The following is a 25,290-nucleotide window of genomic DNA, read 5'->3' as shown; positions in this document are numbered from 1 at the left end:
TCGTGAGTAAATCCATGAGTCGCACAGGTTTCGTGTGGAGTCCTGTGCATCGCCCTAAAGTGAAAGCGGATTGCATCCTTAGGGTTCTCAAAAGTTTTCGGAGCTTTCATTTTTGGTACACGTGTCAGCGCTAGGCGTGCAAGGGCGTATATGCTTTTTCATTTCCATCAATTCCTATGTGGGATGGTATCCATTGAAACCTTACGTTAAATCCCTCACTCATTAGAGCTTTAATCAGTGCCAGAGATTGCCTTGTAAACTTCTGTCGAGGTAGGCACCGATGTGATCTTTGTAACGCTGACTCCGTCAGCTAGCACCACAACATCTCGGGCAGAAAAGACCCGTAGTTTTCGCAAAGCCACGGTATAATTGCGGCGCTTTCTACTTTTGAAGACGAAACTATGCGATACAGGCGGCTAGGCCATGACACATTATGGGAGGCGGCTAGGCCGTGACACAACTTTGATACGCTGTACTCAAGTGGTCCAGCACAAGAAACTTTGCTTGGGCACTTGGAATGGTGCGTTTCGCCTGTAGCTGGGGTACACTGAGGCTGCAGGTAACGTCCGAAAGAGACCATGACGGGCCCAGACAGCTCCGTTTGGACCATTCCAATCCTAAAAATTGGGTCAGAACCAACGGCGACGGGCATTTCAGTGTTAATCACTCCAGCAACCGAAATGGCTGATTTAAGGCAAGTGAACCACCCTGTTGTCCTATACTCTCGAGATTGAAACGATCCTAGGTGGAGGCCCAGTCAATGCGCTCAGAATACGTCCGTGGAAGTTAGCGCTCGGTCCTGTTTGCTTTTTTTCGTCCGACATTCTTTTACTGCGCCCAACGCTGACGCAGCTTTCGGAAACGCACCAACCAGCCCGCCGAAGCTATCATTAGCAAAGCTGTCAAGAACTACGCGGTCAAGGCTATGGGCAAGCCGTCTCCGTTCCAACGCCGACGAAGCGAGTCCACGAGAACGGGTTGAGACGGTATTGCCGGCGGCTGTGTTCTTGCGATGCAGAGATCCCTCGCCGTCTCCCAGATATCGAAGCCGCCTATAGGCTGGATCCTATCCGCGGGGATCGATAAACAGCTCCGCGCATCGCCGCAAGCCGCGCCTGCCGCGATCACGCTCGAAATGCCGTGAGCTCGATCGAGTCACCTAAAATGAAAGACGTGGAGCGTTATCAGCAGATGCAGCTTACAAGGTCAACGAAAGAGCACAGATTTAACATGTGAAAGAAAGAAGGAAAGAATATTGGATGGATGGATGGATGGATGGAATGGAATGGAATAGATAGATAGATAGATAGATAGATAGATAGATAGATAGATAGATAGATAGATAGATAGATAGATAGATAGATAGATAGATAGATAATAGATAGATAATAGATAAGATAGATAAATAGATAAATAGATAAATAAATAGATAAATAGATAGATAAATAGATAGATAGATAAATAAATAGATAAATAGATAGATAAATAGATAAATAAATAAATAAATAGATAAATAAATAAATAAATAGATAAATAGATAAATAAATAGATAAATAGATAAATAGATAGATAAATAGATAAATAGATAGATAAATAGATAAATAGATAGATAAATAGATAAATAGATAAATAGATAGATAAATAGATAAATAGATAGATAAATAGATAATAGATAGATAGATAGATAGATAGATAGATAGATAGATAGATAGATAGATAGATAGATAGATAGATAGATAGATAGATAGATAGATAGATAGATAGATAGATAGATAGATAGATAGATAGATAGATAGATAGATAGATAGATATGAAGAAAACAATACACAAAGAAACGCATGAAAAAGTAAAGAGGAAAAGGGGGAAAAGCGAAAGGAAAAGAGCCAAAGCAAAGAACCAAGTAAAAAAAAAAGAGAAACGAAAAAAAGGAGAAAGCGCGAATATAGGATGAAGAGAAGGTAGGAAATATGGTCAGAAGGCAAAAAAAAAAAGTTTCAAGAAGAAAGCACGGAATGAAGAACGGTAGGAGAGTGCAGAGAAAGAAAGAGAGAGAAATAAAAGAGAGAGAATTAAGGAAGGAAAGTACGAAGCATGGAAGAGAGGGAAAAGTAAGGCAGGAAGGAAGCGAGGGAGCGAAGGGGAGAAAAGAAGAAGCGCGGGCAAGAGCGAAGTCGAGTGGCGTGTTTCTCGTGTATAGAGTAGCACTCGAAGGCAAGGCTCGGAAGAGGCCTCTATCTGACTTATAGCAGCAGCAGCAGCAGCAGAAGCTCAGCGGCGGCGGCGGCTACTGCGCGACGAAAGCCGGTGGGCAAATAAGAAACTGCGCCAACAACAACCGAAGCGGGACGGACGCGTATAAGAGAGACTATGCCACTGCGAGTGTTGCAAGCCAAGCCACACATCCCCATCGTCGTCTCGTTCTCTCGAGCCTCCCTAATAAGAACTGTCCCGCCGGTCGCTCGCTCGTTTCTCTCGAACCCGCATCGCAAAGAAAGAGGCGAAGAGCAGCAGAAGCAGCAAGCAATCTGCCACGATTGGAAAGACGGCGGTGGGTGAGGGCAGAGAGGAGTCGTATACGCTTGCGCCAAGAGATACCCTCGCGCTAGTTTGTTTCGCTCTCGGTATCCATTTGCAGCCAAAGCCCTATATAGTCATTCCGAGGAATACATTGGCACTGGAAGCTCCGTCTCGTCTATGTGTGTGTGTTTGTGTGTTTGTTGCGCTGTGGATAAGGCGTGCGTGTGTGCAAGTTCGATCGGTCGCGTTTGTATGTCCTTTCCGTTCCGAAGGAGTGCTGACATGCATTCGCGAAGTTGCGTCAACTCAACGCCGCACGCCTCTCGAACACTCGTCAAGTACGAAGGTTCGGAAATGCTTGCATGCAAAATATACATTTTTCGATACTAGAGCTGGCTGCGAACTGCCGAAGCCGACGTCATCGGCTTTCTCGTAACGTAATCACGCGCAGCAAAATTTCATGACGTGGTGTAGTAACAGGCTAGCTGTGATAGTGTTGTTCATATAAAGCAAGATAATCAAGTTGAATGCTACACGCATTTTTTCAGGCTGCTCTCACGCGTGGCAGCCGCATTGATCTCAAGGACTGAGCGTTCAGGTGTTTCATGAGGTCACAATCGTCATTCATGACGTCATCCACTTGTCTAGAGCCGAAACCGAAACTGGTTTATAGAAACAAGTGCTGTGTTGGCTTGGGTTTAGTGACGCATAAGCAACTAAGGCTATCATGCGCCAAACACAAGGTAGTTTCTTTACAGGGGTTGGGCCACCTCAGCAAGTCCTTGTCTGGTTAAGGGCACTGAGGATCCCATTACAGAAACAGGTATCCTGGTGAATTCTTTCTGGCGCTCCTGTGACTTGCCGGTATTTTTTCGGGGGGTCAGAGGGTACGAACCCTCGGGTAACCCCGTAATACCCGAACACAGTTCCCCGTCAAGAAAAACTAGAAACCCTTGTTCAGCTTTATTCCCGGCCATGGAGAATTCACTTGTACAAAAAGAACAGTGAACTGTAACTTGAGTTACAACTTAGCTAGCACAGTAACTAAGTAGTAATTGGTTTCCTGAACTAAACCCACAACGAAAACCTATTTTCAGCGCACCAAAAGCGTCAGAACAGGCTGTGCGCTATGTTTCCCGCACTTTAATCATAATTTTGAGGCATCAAAATAAAGTAGCCGGGTATTATACGTTGAACATTCGAGGTTAGTCAAAATAAAAAAGAATGGCAAATGCGGAAATGTCATGTCGGTATTCATTTAAAAGCTGCCGGCAGCCGCCGCAGTAGACAACTCACGCAAGTTTGAAACTAGGGAAGTTAACTACGCTGCAAGTAATCTGCAAGGAAACACTAACCCAGGCAAGCAGAAAAAGAAATGAAGGGGCCGGGGAAAGTAGTTACCATCATCTATCGTATTTTATTCACTCGGATCAACCGAACACTGGTTTAGCCGAGTTAGTCGAGCTCCTCGCGTTGTTAAGGCGGCTTTGCCTCACAGTGTTGTACGCTAACGCATAATGAAGGCGCTGCCAATATTGAAATGAGAACACGGCGTGCCCCCATAGCTGTCCTGCATTACCATTCTCGGCGCTGTCTCGGATTTGTTCGAAGAATCTGGAATGCCAACTAGACTCTGTAAGGACGGGCATTTCCCCGCAAATTGAGCCCTGACTAGATGAACAGGAATCGGATATGCTTCATAATTAAAACTACGTGCATCCCGAAGGACGATGACTGAGAGAGACGACACACATTGCGCTGACTTCCAACAGTATTTATTGCCGTAGCCAAATCATGTATACAGGGTGTCCTAACTATCATGCACCAAGATTTAGAAAATATGCGAATTCCACGGAGCTGCGTGGACACAACCAAGGTAATGTGGTTTGCCGTCGCTTGGAGATACTCAGATTATTTTTTGCAATCCCTCTAATTACACAATTAGTCTTAATTATTGATTAAACTTCTCAAATATTATAATTAGATGAAAAGTGTCAATGAGAAAATTGGAAACATGAAACATGAAATGAAAAACAATGAGAAACATGAAAAACAGCCGATACCGCTTTCTGTTGCTCAATACGTGCCACATAAAAGTGTTTTTCCGAGCGTGAAAGAAGCCCGCGAATACACGCGAAGTGCCTCGAGCGGCCAGTCGCGCGACAATTTTGCGTGCGTTCGCGGGCTTCTTTCACGTTCGGAATAACACTTTTATGTAGCACGTATTGAGCAACAGAAAGCGGTACCGGCTGTTTCTCATGTTGCTCTGCAATTTTCTCATTGACACTTTTCATCTATTTATAATATTTGAGAAGTTCAATAATGAACTTACAACATGCATAATGAACGTACAATAATGCAAAAAAATGATCTGAGTATCTCCGAGCGACGGCAGACAACATTACCTTAGTTCTGTACAGCTACGTGGCATCTGCATATTTTAAAAGTTTGGCTAAAGTTACTTGGGTCACCCTGTATAATAATTGCATTCTAGGAGATGTGCCTGTTAGACGGCGCCGATTACTCCACTTCTCTTACATCATAGATGCGCTCGAAAAAAGTTTCAAACAAAGCATTTAGAAAAAAAGCTAGACAGCAGTTCCAAAGTTCACATACACGCAACAAAAACAAACGTTTCTGAGCAGTTCACAAAATTCGAGTTTTCATGTTGAAGTACAAATGACTTTCGTCATTTGTACTTCAACAAGTTGTCGTCAAAGAGGCGACAGACAGACAAAACGAGACGAGACGAGACAAGACAAGACAAGACAAGAAGACAAGGCAAGGCAAGGCAAGACGGACGGACGGACGGACGGACGGACGGACGGACGGACGGACGGACGGACGGACGGACGGACGGACGGACGGACGGACGGACGGACGGACGGACGGACGGACGGACGGACGGACGGACGGACGGACGACAGACGACGACAGACAGACAGACAGACAGACAGACAGACAGACAGACAGACAGACAGACAGACAGACAGACAGACAGACAGACAGACAGACAGACAGACAGACAGACAGACAGACAGACAGACAGACAGACAGACAGACAGACAGACAGACAGACAGACAGACAGACAGACAGACAGACAGACAGACAGACAGACAGACAGACAGACAGACAGACAGACAGACAGACAGACAGACAGACAGACAGACAGACAGACAGACAGACAGACAGACAGACAGACAGACAGACAGACAGACAGACAGACAGACAGACAGACAGACAGACAGACAGACAGACAGACAGACAGACAGACAGACAGACAGACAGACAGACAGACCAGACAGACAGACAGACAGACAGACAGCAGACAGGACAGGACAGGACAGACAGACAGACAGGACAGACAGACAGACAGACAGACAGACAGACAGACAGACAGACAGACAGACAGACAGACAGACAGGCACAGACAGACACGACAGACAGACAGAAGACAGCAGACAGACAGACAGACAGACAGACAGACAGACAGACAGACAGACAGGACAGACAACAGACAACACAGACAACACAGACAAGACGAGACAACACAGACAGAGCCACCTATAGGTGAAGCTCCCAAATAATGCTAATCGCATTCAATTTAAAGAAAAAAGGGCACGTGCATGTTTCAAGCAAAACATAACGAATAAGATCAGCTCCTTTCTCAGTATAATGGCTGTTAGGGGGGAAACAAACGCCAAAAAAATTATACAGGGAAAGGGGTTGCCGATGCGATTAAACGGGAGTGGCTATAGAGCTCTAAAACTTGTACAAGGATGCGGCTCGGTGGGCTTCACGGCGGTGCAATTCGGCGAGCGACAATGGCGGCAAAGGAGCGTGTTTCCGCACGCGTCAGCATCCACCGAGACGGTGATAAAGGACCTTGCGGACGCCGCCGTAATTAGGGCGAGCGTCTGGCCATGGAGATGAGGCTCCGACGAGCCACAACTTGATAACGCGGTTAGAACCACCCATCATCTACCGCTGCGCGTGCCCGCTATGGTATGCACCGCTATTGCGATGCTGCGAGCGACGGGGCCTTTGAAGCGTTCGCGCTATACAGTGCGCGCTAATGTACTGCTACATGCGCCGCAGTCTTTTAGGCGAAACATGGCTGAATGCAGGCGCGAGAATATTCCGACGGCACTTCGCATTAGCCGCCGCACGCTTTGTCCGCGATGGATCCTGCGAAGCGTGTAGCTGGTGCGGCGGTAGCGGACGCTCAGCGAGGATGGCTGTAGTCGGTCCGCGGTCGTGTGACTATTGGCTTTTAACGTCTTGCTCAACGAATTGCTTCTTTTTTGAAAAAAAAATCAGTGGCGATTTAGCGGTAAATGCGAGAGAAAGGCGTTAGCATTACGTCGCCCATGTTTGAGATCCCGGATCAATGATTTGAACCCCGTTCGATCGACGCATTGCAAACTGTCGTTCAGGCGCTCACTCGACACAGGTCCAGCGTCTTCGAGGAGTGAAGTGAAGTTGACAGCCCTTCGCCGTCATATACATATGAATGCTATAACGCAGTATTACACACATCGTAAACGGAAAGAAATTATATGACAGACACGAAAGTTAGAACAATCGAAAACTATAATATCAAAGTACGATCACAATAACGTGGTAATTCGGCCAGACGTGCCAGGCGTGCTTTGCTGTTGAGAATAAGCAGACGACATTCTCCTGCAACGACACGTCACAGTGCCGTCTGCTTTGCACTATGAGCAAACTAGCGTAAAAGCATCGTCTGCTCTGCTGAGCAGACAATAATGAGAACATCGTCTGTCCCTGCGCTCGAGACTCGAGAATGAGCGACGATGTTCTGACGCAAAGATGCGTTACAGCGCCGTCTGCTTTGATGAGTAGACAAACATGAATATATCGTCGGCCAAGATGGGCAGACAAGCATGAGACGACGATCTGATGCAATGCATTGATAGGATAGGATAGGAATAAACTTTATTTGTCCAACGGTTATTGCTGTTGGTGCCCGGCGCTAGGCTGCCAGGGGTCCATCGCTGGAGGAAAATCTTCCGAGATTCCGACATGGCCTACAGCACGTTAACCTATACACTTAGCGTAGGGTGACGTGCTTTCGCGTGTCCGTATTCCTTTGCTGAATGACGACAGCTGCAACTTCCCCTTTAGTGTTATACGTTATTGAGAAAGCGAGTATTGGAAACTTCGCGGTATACTGTTGCCGGCACAGTGCTTTAGGGAGAACCTAGTGTTGAAACATACTTCTGCGGCTTTGTAGCACTGCAAAGGTGAAAACAACTTGCGAGACAGTGTAGGCAAAAGGCCACTCACGATGCAGGCAAGTGACTGACAGCACACGCCAAATATATGGCCTCAAATTAAACGTCATTACTTCGAATAAAGTCAGTTCATGCAACCGATTCGTTTGCACCCTTGGTCTACGTATTCCTAAAGCTTTCGTTTTATTCCTTGAAGTGCTACAAAAATCCTAGAAGCGGTTTCTGAGCTGTTGCATGCCCTTCGCGGAAATTCTTCAACGGAAAGTCGCGTGTAAGAGAGGGAGCGATAAATATGGCTTCCGCCTTATGTTCTGAATTTCACATGCTACTTCTCGTACCCTAGGTATATATGTCGGGTTTGGACTTCAACCGTAACTGAGCTTTAAAAGGCAAAAAAAAGAAAGACGAACAGCTAGGTCCATAAGGTAATATTGTTGGCTAAACCTCGAGCATGAAAGGAGGCGAAATGGTGTAGAGGTTAAAAGCATTTAAAAAGAACATTTCGGCCTTTAGACTATGTACTTTGATCCCGGTTGGCTTCCCGTTTAATGCATTCACTCGAGCGGCTAATTATCTCAGAGGTGCTTCTCAGCGGCCGTCGTAGAAATATATAGAGGCAATAACCACGGTTCAGCGTCAAAAAGGCTCTCAGAACGACCGTGTCTTAGGATTTTTGCATGTATTTCGAATAAGATGGTTCCTACGCAAAATAGCGAGAAAATTTTCATTCGCGTTCATATACTTAGATTTGCACTCGAGTTCTAGAGCAGCTAAGGAGCAGGAAAATTAATGAAGGACTTCCAAGAAGCCGTGAAACCGACAAAAGGTCGAGGGTTCCATAAGAACACGGCACTTGGCCGCCGCTGTGCTGAAGTACGGCGGAAAGTCAAGCTATCGCGAGATGGTTTCACGCCCACGTATGCAAATGAAGGGGCATCGGACTTAATTGACTTCGCGGAAAAAACGAGATTAGGTCGGCGCGAAATTAAATTGAATTAGGCGCTCTAAGGCCGCGCACGAAGTAAAAAAGCCCGACCACCGTTTTTATGCTTTGTTGTGTGTGCCCGTGTCTGCCTCTGTCTGAGTGCGTGCGTGTGCGTGTGCGTGTTTCTATTTGTCTCTGCGCGTGTGTTATCAGTCCTTCGAAGCAAGAACCATAAATAGCCCTCATTTCTGGCTGCTGCAAACCCCCCCCCCCCCCCCCCCCCCCCAAATAAAGTTTCTTCGAGATGGCCCTTGTAAAGCGTGCACCACCGCATACTAACATTTGATGAGGCAGAGCCATCTTCACTAGACCACACTCACGGTGAAAGAAAGGTGGGCTGACATTCCAAAGGGGATCACATTGGTATTCTTGTCCGGAGATAGTCTTCATCGCCTGCACTGCTCCCATCGAGTTCAGCTAATTTGTCGAGGTAACGCAGCCACTGGCATTTCGCCATTGTCCTGACGTTATGTTTCTCCCTCCATTATATGCAAAGTTTGTTTTTTGTTTTTTGCTTTTTCCAGTGTTATTTTTTACGACTTCATTCTATTTTTTGCATTCGTTCACCCCTCACCGATCCAATTTTTTTTTCTGTGATTTGTCTTTTTCTCTTCTTTTTTTTTTTTTTTTTTGTCTTGTTTCATCGTGTAGGTCGCCTTCAATGCTTTCGCATTTACTGCTTTGAATCTTTTGGCTCACTGACATCTTTCTGCGTACGTTTTCTTTTGTTTCGTTCAGATTGTGAGTTACTTCCACTTGTTCTTCATTTATTTCTCTAATCCACTGCATCTTTCTTCTTTTCCTTCATTCATCATTTTTCCCGTCTTTTCCTCCGGTACTAAGTTCGCATAGCGCAATTTTTTTTTCTATTTCTTCTACAGTCTAATTTTCTTACCACTTCTTTCCTTAGTTTTCTTGTGACTTTTTTTTCCTTGCTTTTCCCTGCATTTTCCCTGCTTTTCCTTGCATTCTTTCCTCTGTTTCTCCAAATCTTCATTCCTCATTTCCTTTCTCCCTTCTTTCATTCCTTTCGTTGAGCCTCCATTCGCTCCTTCGCAGATTCCTATCTATCCTTATTTCCTCGTCATTCTTCCATTCCTGTCTCAGTCTCCTTTCCTTCCTTAATTAATTCCACTTTTTTCTCCCGGTCTTCCTTCCTTCCACGTTCCTTTCATTCATTCATTTCTCTTAGTATTCATTCGTTCCTTCCTCGCTGCATTTCCTTTCCTTTTTCTTTCTTATTTCTGTTTCTTTTTCTTTCTTCCGTATTCCTCTCTCTCTCTTCTCTCTCTCGCCTCTAGAGGTTCCTCGAGGAGCGAGGGACTATGCCCGTTTGCAGAGTGATAATAATGATAACAATAATGGTAATAATGTTTATTTTTCATCACCACGCTGATGAAGGAAGCTGTAGGTAAAAGCTGCTCTTCATAGAGGCGGCTTGACAAACGCCCACTGCTACCTGTATATAACGGACAACAAATCCAGCTGACTCACTGCTGCAGTACCTGCATCACACAGGGTTGCACGTATTTATTTAATCTTCCTTTTTTGTTCACTTTTTACTACATATGCCTTGCGGCAAATCTCCTTAATAACAATAAAAAAAGTAGAGTCTGCCTTGCAAAAAAGAAAAACAGATAGGCCGCTACAATTAAGGGCTCTTCATCATCTTCATCATCGTCTTCTTCAACAAATCTGCTAGAACGAAGGGTTCTTCTTCTGCTTCTTGTTTTCTGCTCCTTCACCGAACGCGGGAACACAATATCCGTAGCCGCCTTTTCTCACCACGCTAGGACGGAGTCCTTGTCTGAGGGCCAGCTGCCGTGAGTAATCCGTCTTCACAACGTTCGCGCAGAGAGAGCCGAGTGAACGGATCAAGGGTTTAGAGAAGAGAAACAGAAAAAAAAAGAAACGAATACCTCGACGCTGAGCCTCCCATGCACGCAAGAGTCGCCGAACTTAATTGCGCGCGCAACTTGTTCGTCGCTGCAAGACAAGCGTGGGTCATCTTTCATTAAGAGCTTGCGCAGCGGAGCGACCCTCCGTGAATAATGCGCTCGGACGACCTTTAACGCCGCCCCTCTCTGGAGTTAACATCGGGGCTTTGTGTAAGCGTTAGAATTCACGTCAGCGGACGAGAGTTGTTTTCTTATTTTATTTGTTTTTGTTTTACTGAGCCAAGCAGCGGTGTTCGAGGGAGCGGAGTTCAACGACACATCGAAGAAGTGCACTGCTCCATTTGAAATCGGCCCGCCACGGTTGCTCAGTGGCTATGGTGTTGGGCTGCTAAGCGCGAGGTCGCGGAATCGAATCCCGGTCACGGCGGCCGCATTTCGATGGGGGGGTGAAAGGCAGAGAAAACCCGTGCTTACATTTAGGTGCACGTTAAAGAAATCCCGGGTGGTCCAAATTATTCCGGAGTTCCCCCACTACGACGTGCCTCATAATCGTATGGTGGTTATGGCACGTAAAACCCCATAATTTAATTTCTGTTTCTTTCATTTGAAATCGTTCTCGTGAGCAGGCAAGACAGACAGGGAGGTAAGACTCGCTACAAGGAGATTCAAGAAACCAAGCATACCGTTTGCAAAAATTTTCATCACCCTAGTGTACCTAACGTAGTCTTAATTGTTATATATAAGCAAATTCGATGCTAAGTGAAGCGCTGTCATTCGCAGTGCTATGGACTTCGGCGCTTAATTTCTTTCGCAGCATTTTTTTTTCCGTATTCCTCTATTCTTCCCAACATCTCTGCTTCTCAGAGTTTCATCTCGCAAGAACAGCTGCCTCCCTGTTTTCGGTGACACTCAACGAAATGCCACCGTCAATCATTGCTGTCGTGAAAGTCATGCCAACGTTGTCGTACCGTTAACTGTTTTGCGGAGTAAACGACGCTAAGCGTGCCAATGGGGTCTAAGTCTGTACCTTTTTGGGTATTCGCTGCTTCTTCTAACACTGAGCTTATTTAAAGGCATGGCGTTTCTCAAGATCGATATAAGCTCAGCGATCGCACGGTCCGAGTACACGCTTCCAAGACGTATTAGAAAATTCAAGCGTCACCAAAAAAAAAACGGGAAATAAATAATGCAGTGCATTCTTATCACGCTTAACTGGCTTCGCAAGATGTTACGCTTAGGGAGTTTGATGTGAACTTAACGACCAGCGCGTGCAGCGACGCGTCCGGGAGAGACGAGGAAATTAAATCGCGATGACACACGAGAGAAGCGGAGATATATCGATTAAGTTTCGACACGAGCAAAACTTTTCGCAAGTGCATTTTTATTAGCTGGGCTGAAAAAAAAACTGTGACTTCCTAGGCCATGTTGAAACGATGCTTTTCGAAACCAGTCTTTTGGTATAAACAGAGAGACTCTAATAACAGAGAGACTCCACAAAGTCAACTAATAATTACCTCCTCCACGCGTTTATCTAAATAAACAACTATGCCGCAGGGCAAGCCTCGCGAGAAAAAAAAAACTATTAATTACAGCAGCTTTAACAACGGCAGATATTGACGTCGAAGTATGAGTATGGATATTTTACGCTGATATACTCAAGTTGGAATGAAGAGCGTCTTACTTTGCTCGAGCTTCTTGTGACTGCATATTTCTTAACTTATTTTCGTTGGCGAAGCCACTGTAAGCGATGTTGACAAATGAAGCTAAACAGACAAACAAGCACCACAGAACAGCTTACTCACATCGACGACACTATAATATATAACTCAGCAACGAAGTTGAAGTAATGAATTGTGGGGTTTTACGTGCCAAAACTACGATTTGATTATGAGGCACGCCGTAGTCGGAGGACTCCGGATTGATTTTGACCACCTGGGGATCTTTCAGTGCCCCTGATGCACTGGACAGCAACAAAATTGGGCAGCGAAATAGTCGGCCACGTATTTCACCGACTCCGAGGTTGGGGGGTCATGCACTTTGGAGCTGTGTCCTCGACAGTTTGCAGCTGCGGGTAGATGTTTCACGTCGTTGTCTTCAGGGGGCGTTAGGTGTGCGCAGCGCTCTTATTTCGTGCCTGTAGAGGGCGTGGAAGAGGCAGCGGAAGAGGATAATAAGCACGGCACTTCCTCCCCCATTTTAACGCCTCGAATCGTAAATTGCCTCGTCCAGCGTCTTTCTTTTTAAATGCGAAGCATTTCTCGACGAACATTTGCCACTTTGATAATATCTATCTATCTATCTATCTATCTATCTATCTATCTATCTATCTATCTATCTATCTATCTATCTATCTAGCCGCCTACGTCTTGGTGCTCTCATGGTCGTTTCGTTAACTTGGTATGTACCGAAATTGGCATAGTACGACAAGAGTGCATGATGAACATAAATGATAGGTCATGACATGAATTTCATGACATGCGTGTCATGTAGGTCATCAAACAGCCGCCTATATCTTGGTGCTCATGGTCATTTCGCTAACTTGGTAGGCTCCCTGCACACTGCTTCGCATAACATCGATTCCACGGGACGTGGGATCTGCCGGCTTTTTTATTTTCTTTTTTTTTGCGCAGCTTTGAATGTCTGGCATTGTATAAGATTGCATAACGCTTAACATATTCGCATAGCGCCGCGTGTAGTTACATAGCGTCAGCCGGCAGGTGCAGTTTTCTTTTCTTATTATTTGTTACCCTTCTCTGTTACTTGTTACAGTAACTCGAGTTCCCTTGCAAGCGCTTCTAAAACGGGAACTAAAAGAATAAAGAACGATATCTGTCTCTGGATCTGCGTAATCACGCCGAGGAGTTTCCTCTCTCGGGGACCAGCACCGCTGGATGTTAAACCACACGTAGCATCAGCCCGTCTCCAAGCGACACTTTCAATTCTTTTAACGACTGGCCGCGCACAAATGCGGAGACAACAAAGGGATCGTAAGAACAGCAGCCCGAAGATAATAACCGGTTTGTGGTGGACGCGAGAGCCTCCACTCCTTGTAGTATATGGTTCACGGATCACCACGCAACAACAAGCAGCTTCACGCTCACTTCGCATTTTCGTACGCAGGCTGTTATTAAGGGCGCTGAGGGAGAGGGGGGTACGGTATTTTTTACGTCGTTGTAAGCGGGGCCACTGACAACGATGTATATTCAAGGAGCGGCGTTCTTTTATCAGCTCGCGGCAAAGACAAAAGCATCGGCATGCTCCGAGCGCATTCAGTGTTCCAAGATCTCAGAGGTATAGCTTCACAAAGAACGGGCGCCCTCACGTTACGACACAGAGTCTCGTCGAAACTGTGCAGTGCTGTTGAGGCGACGGTGAGCAGTGACGTAGTCGCTGCAGTAAAGAGAACGAACCTGCGCGTGGTTTGAATAGACGAGCTGCAGAGAGTGGCGGCTGTCATCGCATTTAGCGCGGTAAAAGAAAGAGAGTGGACAAACTCTACTGCAGTGAACTTTATGAGTAGGGAAGATTACGTCATATGACCCAGTTTTTCAAAAGACAGTTTGCAAAGATTGCGTTTTTTGAAGCTATAAAAATCTAAGTGTGGAAATGTAAACGTTGCCGTCTGCTCTTACTGCCTCCATTCTGCCTGTTAGTTTCGAGAACATCAAGCTTGTTTTCACGTGCGCTACCGCATTTTTCGATGAGGCCTACCGGATATGTCCTGGCGAACTCGTTGTGAATAACACTTGGTATTTGTCAATGTTCAACGTGAACGTGCGCCATTTCCGACGCTATAACGACCAGTCGTCTGGCCACTTTTCCCGACAGCAGACGATGCACCGATCGTCTGCTCACCGTTATCGACAACAGACGAAAACAGTGTCAACCTGAGCCAGTTGGTTTGTCATCAAGCACTTTCGCAGCTGGTGTTTGTCTCATGCATGTCCTTCAAATTCCGGCTGCGTGAGTGCTCGTACAAAAAAAAAAAGAACAGTCGCGGAGAAATAGCGAGAAACCTTATTTTGACAGCGTCAGCATCGCACATTTTTCCGTCGTTCCCGTAGCAGACCTCCATCAAAACACTTTTGACGGGTCACGCCACCCGCGCTTGTTTTTTGCAGCATCATCTGCTCCCTGCTCTATGCAGAGCAGACGATCGAGGACGCCCTCGCTGCGCATGCGTCGTACGCACGTCGCGGAGCAGAAGGCACTTTCTGCGGCATTCTCGCTCGCTGATTGGCTGACGTGAGCCACAGCTTCCAGAACGCTGCACACTTTTTCTTTAAGTGCGTAAGCTCGCAGACGCGCTATTTCACACAAGGGGGTTTCGGAAACAAAGCACCACACCTTAAGAAAAAACGAGGATTCCACCTTTGTGGAATGCTCGTCTCCTCTCCCCCCCTCCCCTCCCTCCCTCACACTCCGACACTGTTCTCCCAAGACTTTGTAAGGAGACACGAGCTGTTCTCCGTTGCAACCTGATTTCAGCAGCATTGAGGACAGGACATTAATCTTGAGCTCTAAGATAAACGGAGAACAACCTCGAGCAACCACCACGACGCAGGCGCACTGAAGCACCACTTTTCTTTAGTGGAACGAGGTTTCAACAGCTTCGATCAAGAGCTGGAAAAAATCGATAACACGTTGTTCTAAGCGCTCGCTTGAATAATCAGAAGATATAAAGCAAAGCCGGCGGGAGGCGGTTACAAGCCACTGCGACTCGCTTTATCCTCAAAGCCACCCGGCTTTCTTCGAGCTAAGATTGTATACGTTAACTGTTTGAACCTGCCTTAAGGAGAAGGGTCGACTATAGGTTTTGTGAGAAATAAGCCGTGTGGTTGGGAAACACTCCGGTAACGCGTGGGCCGAGATACTTATGAGTCCCCAGCCAAAATAACGCTCGTCTCTCGAGGAGAAGGCGCCTTTATTGTAAACGCACCATTTTTTGTCTAAACTCTCAGCCTTTAGTGGTTAGTAACACAGAAGACAAGATTCCCATTGTGAAAGCAGAAGAGTGTCTTACCTGCGTGATTGTTTAACCGTTTTCTTTTTTTTTTCTCCTTACACGTGATCTCTTGCATACACGTGCTTGGCGTCGTCTTGACTTTATTAGCCGATATTGAACGCGCGTTTTTGTTTTTAACGGGTTGTCTGCTGTAATATGTGTGTTTGTATTTCAAACACGCGAACCTTTGTAAGCGCCTACGCACGAAAGATGCGCCCCGTTGCGTTTGCGTTTGTGCATTTTTCTTGGTAATTCTAACAGAGCACCGTGCAGCTGAAACATTGGTCAAAGCAGAGAACTCGATGCCAGCAGTAATGAAAATGGCTGAATCGCCGTACTTTCATCGATAAAACATAATTGCATCTCACTAAAAGTGGCATTACTCAATACAGTATTCATGTTCATATCCTCTGGTTTTATATCCTCTCGTATATTTATATACAGAGTCAACTCTCTCTCACTCTTATGTCTAGTCGTCCTAAGCTGTTTCTTCTTTTTTTTTAGCTATTATATGAGTTATCATGTTTATGAGAGGCACTTTTGCACTGCAGTCATATGCCTAGCCATGGCTTCAACTAGACTACAGGTCTACTAACCCAGCGGGTTCTTGAACAAGCTTTTCTACTTCGTAAAGATGAGTAACATAATTTGGTTTAATGCGAAAACAGAAGAGGGAGAAAAAGAAAGAAAGAAAGAAAGAAAGAAAGAAAGAAAGAAAGAAAGAAAGAAAGAAAGAAAGAAAGAAAGAAAGAGACGAACAAACCAACAAACAAACAACAAACAAACGAGCCAACAGCTTCAGATTTCGGCAGAGGTTCACCGTATCAGATTTGGAGGAACCATTAATCAGTGTCTATACCGAAAGCCGCCTACTCCGTCGGGCATTCGGGGGGCTTAAACAGATATCGCGATATCGGTACCTCGTGGGTAAACTGCACTGTAACGTCACAGTGTGGGCTTTGTCTGCTGCGCACACGTTGTAGAGATAAAAGTGATAAATTGGGAGGCGCTTCCGCTGTAATAATATCTGAAACTCGCTCTTGAACATTTTGCGACGTGGCGAAGAAGACGGTGCTTCATAGCGCTACCTGGCGAGCCCCGTTTTAATGTACTTGGACGGCTGTACTGCTGCTGAAGACAGCGTCTCACGTTTATCTAAGCTTATCTGTTTGACTTAGGCCTAAGTGTAGCTTCTTTACAAAGTGGCTACCTCAGTAGCTGACAAGGATAAATTGTTCAATGCACGCGGCACAGATGGCGGGCGTTTGCGTAAGTCTTGAAAGCACGCTTCTCCTGGAACCTTTGTGCATGAGGTGAAGCACGCTTTTTGGGCGTCGACCGTGGATCACTTCGTTAGACAGCCCCTACAAAAGTTATCCTTGGAACTTCGTTAATTCTACATGTAACCTCAAAGTAACATAAAATACATTGAAAAACAATAGAGCATAAATTTTCAGAAAGCGAAACAGACGCGTTAATCAACGTTTTCTTCAAAGGGTACAGATACATGAGCTCGGGACAGGAGTTCTGTAATGTTCATATTAAATTACGTTCAAGTGTGCTTTTGAAGAAAGCAAAATAGAAAATGTTTATTTTATGGTGCCTTTGAGCAACAAAATTTATAGTCCGAAGGAACCTCAAACCTACTGCTGAACATTCGGAGCCCAATTTTTATGTAGATGGGTGCCAAACAAAAAAGTAAGAAGCAAAAGAAAAAAGAAAAGCGTGACAATTACTTATATAAGCGAGTTTGTCAGATCAACCTGCCTCGTTTGCATTAATATGCCTTTTCTTTCGCCATACTTTCCTAACAGCACGGCGCTGATGAAAATGAACTAAGCGTCGCTGGTTTATCGATGGGAATCTGAATATGATAAGCACTCAAAGATTGATAAGCAGGGATAATGCAAATTCCTGAACGTAGGTCGCAATTTAATCGAACGAAGTAGTGAAGGCAATACGGCAACTATTCAGGGTTCTGTGAACTGCGCGCTTCATTGTCTCCCAAGCGACGAAACAAGATAGTGACACAGGCGACAGCCGTGATTGATCGATGGGCAACACTCTGTAGCTAGTTGACTCCAGAACGGCACGATGAGAAAAGATGTTGATTCGGGACCATTTATCGATGTTCACATTGAAGCTTTCTTTCTGTCTTTTTTTTTATGCATGGCTGCGAAGACAGGATGGATGAAACATGAAAGTAAAACGAGCAAAGCTTTCATTTTCATGCTACAGTTCATGTTCGTATAAAATGCTCATACCACTTTACATTTTAATCTTTATGAACAAGAAAGAACAGTAAATCACAAGCACAATAAATATTTACTGGTCGCGTTTGTGTATTTTTCTTGCTAATTCTAAACAAAGCATCGTGCAGCTAAAACACTAGTCAAAGCATAGAACTCGATGTCACCCCGTAATAAAAAATGTCGCAGCCCGATATCGAGACAGGAAGAGTTTCGTGGCGGCAGTTACTAGCCACCGAGGGAACCACCTCACGAGCGTCACCGTGAACACGGCACATGCCGAAGCGGCAGAGGAAGCGGCCATAGCACTGGCCCTCACACAAACCAAAGCTACATACGTGAATCTGCGATTCGCAAACGGCAATTCGAAATTTTGCAAATGGACGCATCTCGCAATGAGGCGTATCACATTCTCCAGCGACATCCCATACACTAGAGAGAGCTCGACTTCGATAACCGAAGGCACTTGCTATGGATCCCGGCACACACTGGACTGAGCACCCCCAACGAAGCGGCTCACCGCGTTGCTCGAGGCCTCACTCACCGAGCATCATCGGAGGAAGAGCCCCCGCGGGGTACTGCAAACGTCTGGGCGTGGGAGGATCGTATGACCAGGTTCCACGACATCACGACACACTATCAGTTACAGAGACGCGTATACCCATTCCCTCAGGCTAGGTCAGACAGGACGCAAGCAGTTCACTACAGACAATTACACACGGATTCTTACAGAAACCGCAGACTCATGCCCGCCATGTATCCAGACATGTACGCTACAAACAGACGCACGTCGTGTGGCGAGTTTGCGACGCTGAATCACATGTTATGGATGTAACACATTAGGATTTAACAAACAATTCGGGCAGTGCCGACCCCTCCGTCTCTTCCACCGCCAGCCTCCGCTCGCGCTGGAAGATCGCACTGCTCAGCTCGAACCTGACAGCACAACTCTGGGCCGTCCAGCGAGCCGAGGAAGCTGCTACGAGACTAAGTCTCGGAACCGCGTCCGTGGCGGGTGCCCAGACCCACTAAAAAGACGCCGGACTCGAATCTGATTAATTTGAAAATAAGCTTTACGTTCTTCTTCAGAAGTAAAACGCCAGTTGCATCTTACTAGAATTACCATTCCTCAACATATTACGAAGCAAACATATTGTCGTATGTTTGCTTCGTGAAATTGTAAGTTGTCCCATGTCTAGTCGTCTTCAGTTGTTTCTTCTTTAACCATCATATTAACGAGTAAGCTTTACTGTTCGCGTTCATAAACGCGAATTGCGCCATGAACACTATAGGTTTCACCTGTTTTACTTTCACGATTTGACCCTCCCGTTTTGGTAGGTGCTCTTCGAAAATTCATCAGGGGGCTGTTGACGGAGAACTGCGATGGCCATTAACTTTGAAGCGCAAGTCACACATTTGGCTGCAGAATAGGCTAATACGGAGCTCTCAGCTCTTGTTACTTGGATTAATAATCGTTCCATACTGCAAACCGAAGCCGCCGTACCGCCACCAAGGTGCAGAATAGTCATTATACTGATGAATGTAATGCACTAAACCTCTTGTCTTGCCCGATAACTACGCATTGTTGGGCAAATTACGGTGGTGACTCTCAAGTCATTGTAGTGCGCTACAGAAAGTAGTACTACGTTTCACCCGTTATAGTGTTGCATGTTATTCCCTTACTTTAGTGCAAATGGACATCATCATGATGCGATTCCGATATTTTTTTTTCGACTACCAGGTACCACTTTTCGTGCTTTTTATACGTCGTCTGCCTCTGCTGTGAACACCAGACGACGCAGCCGTGGAGGAACACTGTGATTTGGCACTCTCACCGTCTTTTTATCGTCTAACGTCATGCCTCCACGAGCTTTGACATAACTCAACATGGTGTTACTTGAGATCGCATGTTTAAGACTCTTCATACTCTGCGCGAGCGAGGTTGTCATGCAGCCGAAACCGGTTATACCGAACAGGCTTATACGCAAAAAACAATAGTTCGTAATATCAAGTAATTCGATATAGGAAATGCCTAGTTCGTTATAAAGGAGTTTATTTTCCATGAGTATCGGTCAGTAATTTTCGCGTGTTTTATATATGAAATAATTGACCTTATCCAAGTTCGTTATATTCGCGTTCGACTGTAGAGTAAAAGAAAATGCCTCCATAACAGAGAGAGAAAGAGAGAGAAAAATGTGACTCACCACGTGACCCTTGGGTTTCTGCACGTCGACGACCGGTTGCCGTCGTGGCCTTCGGAGGTCCCGAAGTCGCACCAGGCGTAGTAGTTGGCGCTTCGGCGTTCACGGCAGGGCAGGCGTGCTGGTGGTGTTCCTGATTGGCGCAGCACCTGTTCTGCTCCGCAGAAGTGGCTGTGGCTACGGCTGCGGCTGTTGACGACGTCGCAGTCATGCCCTTCTGCAAGTCTTGCGGCACCTTGTTCAGCGACACCACGGTGACGTTGACCCGCGGGCAGCGACCCTGTCTCTCCAGTTCGCGATACACGCGAAGGTAGGAGTCGTTCAGGGCGAACCAGGACCCGTCCTTCTCGACGACCTGTATCCGCGGTACGCGACCTCGGTTCTCTTCGAGTCGCTGGCCGAGCTCGTCGACTACGTCCGGGGACAGGACGCAGGAGCCGGCGGCCGAATCGTCGTGCAGGTAGTGAATCTCGGACGGCGCGAGTAACATCTCGGGATCGCTTCGACGACAGACGACGCCGGCGGAATCGGGTGACGTCTGCTTCCGGTGACGGGCGCAAGTCGGAGCAGACGACGCCGAAGAAGAAGACGGCGACGACGAAGACAGGAGTAGCGGTGCTAAACACCTTTCGAACGCTGACTTGAGCTGAAGAGAAGACGTTTTCCTTTCTGGTGTTGGCACTGGGCGCTATAAACTGCTGAGTGACGTGCGTCGTTGGCGGCAGCGGCGTAAGGTTTAGATATCGGAATTGTTCTGACGACAGACGACGCCGGCGGACTCGGATGACGTCTGCTTCCGGTCGTGGGTGGGGCAAGTAGGAGTAGACGGCGTCGAAGAAGACAAAGACGATAGAAGTAGCAGTGTTAAACACCTTTCGAAAGGCGACTTGAGCTGAAGAGAAGACGTTTTTCTTTCTGGTGTTGGCACTTGGCTCTATAAGCTGTTGACGTCCGTTGTTGGCAGCGGCGGCAAAGGCCTAAGTTTATAGCTGAATATACAACGACGAAGACGATATAGCAGTAGTGCTGCTATGAGCACCTGGTAAATGCCGACTTGAGCAAGACAGGAGATTTTTTTTTCCTTCTTTATGTCAGATTATAGACACTATAAACTGTCGACTGTTGTGGCTTTGTCGAAGGCAAGGATTAGGCGAAGACGTTCGGTAGCTGCTACGGCATTGGTTATCCCTCGCTAACTTGAGCAGAACGAAAGTGCGCCTTTTTTTTCTGTACCTATCTTTCTATACGTTCGGCTAGAAGCTATAAACTGTCGGGCAACGTCTGTTTTTCTTGCAGACGACAACACATAGGTAAAGACCAAAAAAACGACCTAGTAGTATCAATTAATCCACTAACAACTACTCCAGCTCAAGACAAAGGGAGTCTTGTTTCGCTTTTGTTAGACTAAACAGTATCGGGCGTTTACCACGAGCCACAAACAAAGGATTTGTATGACTTCTCCTTCGTATGGCGCTGGTCAGCAGTAGGCGGCAACCTGGAGCAGACGACGAAAGAAATCGACGGTGAAGACGAAAGCGAAGCAGACGGCAAATATATCAGCGGCCAGACGCCAACGTCTACCTGAGAGGGAGAGTTCTTGTTCTTTCCTCCTTTCGTGGGCCGGCCTTTCACACCCGCGTGTTCGTTGCTCCTTCTCAGGCTAATAATGAAACGCAACGTCTTCTCCAATTTCGGAGCGCGGCGTCCCAATTAAGGCGAGCGGACGCTCGATACTCGGGGCCCACGTATCTTTCTCATTTTCTTTTCGTTGTCTGTCAGTATCTGCGCTGACGCGACACAACGATTGATTCGAAGCGGCTTACAAATGCAGCCCCGGGTCAACTCTTTCCTTTCACGTTGCCTATAACTGTCCGTCAACTATACGCATTCACCAATTTCCCACCAATTTCGATCCAAACGTACAACCAGGCAAACTATCTAAGAGAGCGTTTCTTCTACTTGTCAGTGGGCTGCGGGTATTTTGAAATGAACACGCCGAATGTACCCACCCTCAAAGGTAATGGAGCGGGCGATCAGTGACGAGAGAATGTCTCGCGAACACGCCCCCGAAGCTATAGGTCTCTAGTATATATCTCACGCATTCGTTTCCCGAAGCACTATACGCATTGTTCGATTTGCGAACGGTCCCAAAGCAGTGCAATCACACGTCGTTCCGGACGCCCACCTGAGTTCGAACGATGCGGATCGGGCGCGATGCCAGAGATCGACCACCGTCGCCGGCGTCGGAGTTGCCGCAATTATGCCGATGTCGCTGGACGCCAGAGAGAGATCCGGAGAAACTGCAGGAGCCTCCGTCGAGGCGTTGAAAGTCGAAAAGCGTGCTCGAACACGGTGGCAAGAACGAAACAGTCCGGCGGTACAAAACGCACTCACCCGAAAAGCCGCTGGTTATTAAAAAAACAAAGTCATTTACAACGAAAAGAAACTAGCACACGACGCGGTGCAAACTACGCACGCACCCCCGGTCTAGAGCACCGTGAGCGCTCTGCCTCTCCCGATCCCTCCTCCTCCACCGCATCACGTCCACCCCAAAACATCCGCACTTCTTTTGTATGCATATATACGGGCAGCCGATGCGCATTCTGTCAGGTGCGCTAAAGATAAACGTAAAACTCCGAAGCCCAGTTTATAAACTTGTCTGCAGGTATTTCGGTTTTTGCCACACGAAGTCACGGAAATTTCAGAAACAACGATATTTTTGTAACCGCGAACGATTCTCCGCAATATTTTCGCGAGAACGCGGCGAATCGATCCGTTCTCCTCCGCTGCCCGACGGCGACCCATCGACATCGCTCCGTCAAGATGGCTGCGCTCACAGACGTGAGAATCGGCTCGTCTGCGCAACTTCTTCGGCTCCTTCTTACGTAATCTGGCTTCCCAACTGAATGTTTTCCGAGTCCAGGCGACAAGAAAATGTCTCGTATAAACACGTGTGACAGTTCATGCTCCTGCGTTTTGCGAGGAATCCGACGGGGTCCTCGTAAAAATTGTTTCGTACAGACTGCGCATCTCGAACTCTGAGCAGACGATACGCTTTTGGTGATCAACAAAAAAGGGAAGAACGGGAAAACAGCCTTCTGTTGAGATTGTGGTGCGAGTTATAGCACGGCGATGGACTGAACTTAGCATCGGGCTATTATTTGTGTATTATTACCTATGCACAGCTTTGAGATGTTGAAATTAGTGCACCAGGGAAATTCATGCAACTCGATACGTGACGCCTTGGAGCTGTTTTTATTCGTCAGTTAATCTCTCCAGTATAACTTTCACTTGTTTACTTGTGGCATCATAAGTTATCCCGGAAAATTGTGGCTCTAAGTGAAACCTGGACCGCTGCCCATTTGCTGTTGTTAGTGTGGCCCCCAAACTTATATGAGGGGTATTGACCACACTACAAAGGTAATTAAAATAAAGTGTGCACAACGAGGCCAAAAAAAAAAGGAACAATCAGAGACGAAACGTTGGGAAACATAACGTCAACAGAATTTCGATAGAGCATACGTCACAAAAAAAATGAAAATACACCACAATAGGCACCCCTAGCAGCGTAACCTTCAGGACGCTGCAATGAACTTATGCGTGAGCTGTGCATGGTTGGTTACACTCTCCAAAAGACGATGGTTTCAGTGTTTATGAAGCTAAACCTAGATTACTGGTCGCAAGTACGAGGAATATTCTGTAAAGGGCGGAGACGGCGGCTACAGTAAAGAAAGAAAAAGATATATTGTTTCTGATTCGTTACAAAAACGAAGGTTAGTTATGTAGATACCAGATCTCTAAAAACAAAATTGTGCTTCAGACTGAGAAAGCAAAAAAAAGAAATAAAATTAGAACGCCCTTCTTGCCCTGTGCCTTAAAATAACAGCGTCTACTACTTCATGTTACCAGTTCTAAACTGCACAAGCAAGGAGTTAATCACTGTCATGGCATGTGCACGGAGTATTTTTGCTGTAGATGAAATGTAATCATTTCGTTTAATTTAATCGCCTTAAAGACCCCTTTCAATCCGAGGTATTACATAAGAGACGGGTTACGTCAGTACATTCTAGTGTAATTCAAACACATTATTATAACTGAAGTGGAGATAAGTTCGCACAATAGACAACATGTCTTACTGTTCACGTGACCTCAGTGACACACCGAGTTCAAAAATGCTAAGTCGATTATATTAGCACCTGTATGCAGCTGAGTGTATTAGTCCTGTAATACTGTAATAGCGCGCTAAGCAATTCACCCAGGAAGAAAACCGTTAAAATACGTCTGACTTTGCCCGAGCTTCTTACAACTGGAGACATTGTTGGTTGTTTATTTATTTATTTATTGTTGGCGAAGCCACAATAAGCGATGTTCTGCGAGGATCGTGCTGTCGGTTTACACGTTTCTGCATTAAATACACACAGAAAGAAACCGTAAACAGACAAATGAAGCACCATAGAACGGTTTATGCACATCAACAGCACCATAAAACATCACTGAGCATCGAAATTCAGAAATACGAAGTCAATTATTTTAGCATCTCTGCGTAGCTTAGTGTCTTAATTAGTCCTGTAATAAAGTCTGACTGAATTTCCTCGTTAAATGCATCATTTTAGGTTCACCGCTAAACAATTAAACCGGCGCGATCAACGGAACAACTCTTAATTACGTGGCTGTTGACCATGATGGGACCTGCAATGAGTCAGTAAACCTCACCAATAAATGAAGCCAAAACAAAGTTTCCATCAAACTTCTTGAAACAGCTGTGCAGAGTTAAAAACTGCACAATGCAATAATATGACCATCCGGCTATATATGTAGTCGTAGTTTGACTCTACACAAAATCCCATTTTGAAAACAAATTCAAAGGCTTTACCCCTTTTTGCCTGGTTTACGGCCGCGAAGTCACCTGAATGCTTGACGTGATGCTTCTACCAACTACGTCTCATGCAACTACACCAAATACCGGCGCCTTTGTTCGGCGTACTGAGGAGACGTGACGGATTGCGCGGCTCTGTATTTTGTCTCAGCAAACTCATGATGCTCGCCGATACAACCGCCGCCACAGATGATGATGACGATGATGCCTTATTTAATGGCACAAACCCACTGCGGGGTATAGGCCACGAATCGGGTAATAATATGATAAAAAAAGAAACAAGGCAAAATAATTAAATAA

The 25,290-nt window shown here is 46.1% G+C and overlaps 1 protein-coding gene across 1 annotated transcript; it reads right to left on the bottom strand.

The window, feature by feature from the left end:
• Positions 1-1,124: 1,124 nt before the first annotated feature.
• On the bottom strand, positions 1,125-22,592 carry LOC119452731 (uncharacterized). Its single transcript, XM_037714685.2, has 2 exons — positions 20,118-22,592; positions 1,125-1,159 (listed from the first exon to the last, which is right to left on the bottom strand). The coding sequence occupies exons 1-2, from the start codon at positions 20,602-20,604 to the stop codon at positions 1,125-1,127; spliced, it is 522 nt and encodes a 173-aa protein (XP_037570613.1). The 5' UTR covers positions 20,605-22,592.
• Positions 22,593-25,290: the final 2,698 nt, after the last annotated feature.

The sequence above is a fragment of the Dermacentor silvarum genome, chromosome 5, assembly GCF_013339745.2.
Source record: "Dermacentor silvarum isolate Dsil-2018 chromosome 5, BIME_Dsil_1.4, whole genome shotgun sequence".
NCBI lineage: Eukaryota > Metazoa > Arthropoda > Arachnida > Ixodida > Ixodidae > Dermacentor > Dermacentor silvarum.
Note: the sequence above shows the minus strand (reverse complement) of the source record. Positions and strands in the feature narration are given on the sequence as shown.

Coding starts and splice junctions, on each gene's coding strand:
- LOC119452731 (XM_037714685.2), bottom strand. CDS start 20,604: ATGTTACTCGCGCCGTCCGAGATTCACTACCTGCACGACGATTCGGCC. Junction 1,160..20,117: donor AGAAACCCAAGGGTCACGTG/GTGAGTCACATT, acceptor CTTTCATTTTAG/GTGACTCGATCGAGCTCACG.